The 3556-nt window shown below is 48.1% G+C and overlaps 1 protein-coding gene across 1 annotated transcript; it reads left to right on the plus strand.

The window, feature by feature from the left end:
* Nucleotides 1-476: 476 nt before the first annotated feature.
* Nucleotides 477-3058, plus strand: abrab (actin binding Rho activating protein b). Its single transcript, XM_041956048.1, has 2 exons — nucleotides 477-1398; nucleotides 2198-3058. The coding sequence occupies exons 1-2, from the start codon at nucleotides 614-616 to the stop codon at nucleotides 2679-2681; spliced, it is 1269 nt and encodes a 422-aa protein (XP_041811982.1). The 5' UTR covers nucleotides 477-613; the 3' UTR covers nucleotides 2682-3058.
* Nucleotides 3059-3556: the final 498 nt, after the last annotated feature.

Genomic DNA, 3556 nt, shown 5'->3' on the forward strand with positions numbered 1-3556 from the left:
AACAGGTTAATGGTAGCTTTATTATTGTAGAAGTAGGAAAGATTCATAAAAGTCAGCAGTCAGTTAGCCTTGCCAGTGTTAGCCAGCGGGCTAATTTTCAGCTGCAGTCAGATGTTTTTAAATCAATGAGTTGGTGCCTGCAGAGCAACAGGAAGCAGGGAGCATTAGTGCAGTAATGCAGCAACAATATCCACTATTCATCTTATGTATGTGTACACATATGTGTGTTTCCATTTTCATATGAAGTGGTATGTCATTGATGGTCTTTGTGCTCTGGCTGAGTAAATTTAGCACCCGCTGGTCCAGTGCCCTGTTTACCTCTAGTTACAAGCTCCACAATCTGTGATGAAACATGAGTCCGCAGGGGTGACGAGTGTCAGGGAAAGACGATCAGGTCGGTAGCCTGGGATGACTCGAATACTTTCCACCGTCATGTTAGAGTTTGCTCTCCCCGTTTTAGAGCTGCTGCTGCTGCGAGCGTGAGGGGAAGCCACAGAAAACAACGATTTCAGCAAAGAGGAGATTAATATGTTCAAGATAATCTGACAGCTGTTAAAGAAGATCACTCAGCGGGATTAATTGTGCTTGAATTGACACGTTAATAGTCATTATCATGTCTGAAAAACAGGCCGGCAAAGCTTCCCAAAGGAAAGCGTCCACCAACAAGAACATCAAGAAGCTGCGCACTATCAGCATGGTGTGCGGCCTGACGAGCAGCTGGCAGCAGTGGGTGACGGATAATGAGAGGAAGCAGGCCAGTGAGCCCAGTGGCTGGGCTCCGTCTTCGCTGGGAGGACCAACACAGGAGCCCAAAAGGACCTGGGTGCCAAAGAAGCGTCCTCCCACTCAGACCCAGCCAACAGAAGCCTCCCAAAATCACACCATCTGTTCCGGAGAGGCTCAGAAGACCATAACTCCTCACAAGGAGACCCAGGATGCATCCAAGGCCAAGGAGGCGAAGACCTCGGGCGTGCCACCGGTTGCATCTCGCATCAAGGTAAAGCAAGTGGTGAAGACGGTGACCAGCGGGGTTCAGGAGAAAGGCGCCGGCGTGGGCCTCCTGACCGAGAAGATCAAGAGGGAGTCTCTGCCGTCGGATGAGGAGATCGACAGGCTGCTGAAGAAGAAAAGCTCGCCGACGCGCCGCAGAAAATGCTCCAACATGGTGTCGTCTCTGACGAAGAGCTGGAAGCAGGTGGAGAAAGAGCAGAAGCACGGGAAAGAGGGGGGAGGACCAGGAGAGGGTGGTGATAAAGACGTCAGCGAGGCTGAGACGGCGAGACGGGACACAGAGGATGCTCAGGCGCAAAGGATGAGCTCCATAGAAGACGCAGAGCAAAAAGACTCTGATGGAGACTCTGAGTCGGCAGTGAAGATTAAAAGATCCACAGTGTCATTGTGAGTACGAGCAGCCGGCTTCATGTGGTTTTAAATGCTCAGCCTCAAAATCAAGAAACCCTGATTTAGTTCTTAAAGCTCAGATGACATCGTATCTTTACTTCCTTTATGTGACACGTCCTATTGAAACAGGATATTAAGGCGAGATGTTTGACAGTCAGGGATCAATTTTGAGTCTAAAGAAAGCTTATTATTATTCCTTGAATGAAATTACGCCCACTTGTGCGCCACGATTTTACAGATTAAGATGGGACGTCTTCCAGGAAGTAGCGGTTTCCACGAAGATCATGTTCCTGTTTCATGACACACGCTAATAGTTCAAAGGTCGTCTCACAGTGTTTTGGTTTCAAAACAGTTTCATGGAAGCATGTTGAAGAGGCAGGAGACATGGTGTCGAAATATAGATGATTCAGACTGTAGGTTTCTTCATCAGTCTGATATAAGACACTAACAGTTTGGGCTGTCTGACCTCATAACAAATGTTTCCTCTTTCTTCTTCACCATTTTGTGCAAAACTTTCCACCTAATTAGACCGCTGGATGCAAACAGATACTTTCAGCTAACAGGGCGGTTTCCTTCTTGGGATAATGAGCCTTTTTTCCACCCGTAACTTTTGTGATTCGAGCAGTTTAAGGCACAAAAAGAACTTTTCACATTAATAATAAGCTCTCGCTCATTCTCATGATCACATCACTCAGAAATGTCTGCCTTTACCCATAAGACCCTGCTAAAAAAGCTAGTGTTTGCAGCTCCCCTTGCAGAATCAAAGCAGACCCTCTGTGTATTGTACCCCCCCCAGGTACAAAAAGGAAGCTGAGGATGCCAACAAGATCAGCGTCCTCTCCAAAAAGTACAGCGCTGTGGGAAACCTCAAGAGCCGCTGGCAGAACTGGGCCTCAGAGCACACCGTGAACCAGAAACTAAACCCCTTCAGTGAGTACTTTGACTATGAATACTCGATGTCCCTCCGCCTCCAGAGGGGCCAAGAGGGGTACGGACGGCCAAAGGAGGGTACCCAGACAGCGGAGAGAGCCAAACGCGCCGAGCAGCACATCCACCGCGAGATAGACGACATGTGCTACGTGATCAGGACTATGGCTGACCCGGACCCGGACGGAAAGACCCGCGTCACGTTCGGGCAGCTGTTCGACAGGTACGTCCGGATCTCCGATAAGGTGGTGGGCATCCTGATGAGAGCCAGGAAGCACGGGAAGGTGGCGTTCGAGGGCGAGATGCTGTGGCAGGGCCAGGACGACGGCGTGATCATTACTCTGCTGGTGTGATGTTAACACCTGGGTCGAGGCTGGACTGGAAATCCTCTCGCAGCTACTTTGGCTGGAAATAATCTCGGCCATTATCAAGCGGGGCTAAGAGGAGGATTTAAAAGAGGGTTTGACCCGGGTCGACTCAGAGGACACTTGCAGAACAATATCAAAGGAATATGGAGATGAGAAAGCTTGGCGGATGAGTCGGTGTGGATTATCCAAGGAGTATAGCTTCTATTTTTGCAGATACTTGAAACCTCTTTCTGTCACTCTTGTGGATATTTGAGTTGCAGCCTTCATGCATATGTTTTCAGTAATCTGCTAAGACTTTAAAGTTTTAATTCGGGAGCTCTGGAGGGTGACGTTTTCAGCTGCTTAAGTTTCCATTCAGAGTTGCTTGCACATTCTCATATGTGTCTCTTTTGCACTTTCTTTATGGCTTGTATTGATGAGATACTTGATTATGTGTTAATGTACCAAATAACCAGCAGCTTTGCGGTGCGGCGTAGCGCGGTAATTCATATACGGATTGGGTTTCATTGCCTGCAGACCTGCAGCTCAGCATTCATTATACTGCAGGCACGATGCAGAGCAACAGAGCAGACCACAGCACTTTTAAATCTCATGGTCCGCTAGACTGAGCCTGTTATGATGAATGTAAAGGGAGACTATGACTGTCTGGGTTGGGGGAAAGGAAAACTTTCCTTTTCACATCCTTTTATTGAGTGTTTGTAGAATCATACAGAACCAATGCCGGCTGTTAGCTGCTGTTTGCTTTCTGTTTTCAGCAGAGAGCATGAGGCATACTGAGGCTTCCTGCGTGTCTCATGTGTTTGCTGGCGCTCTCATTAAAGCTGAGGTTGGTAACGTTGGAGAAACCAACAAGATTAAGA

This window comes from Chelmon rostratus, chromosome 16 (genome assembly GCF_017976325.1).
Source record: "Chelmon rostratus isolate fCheRos1 chromosome 16, fCheRos1.pri, whole genome shotgun sequence".
NCBI classification, from domain to species: Eukaryota; Metazoa; Chordata; class Actinopteri; order Chaetodontiformes; family Chaetodontidae; genus Chelmon; species Chelmon rostratus.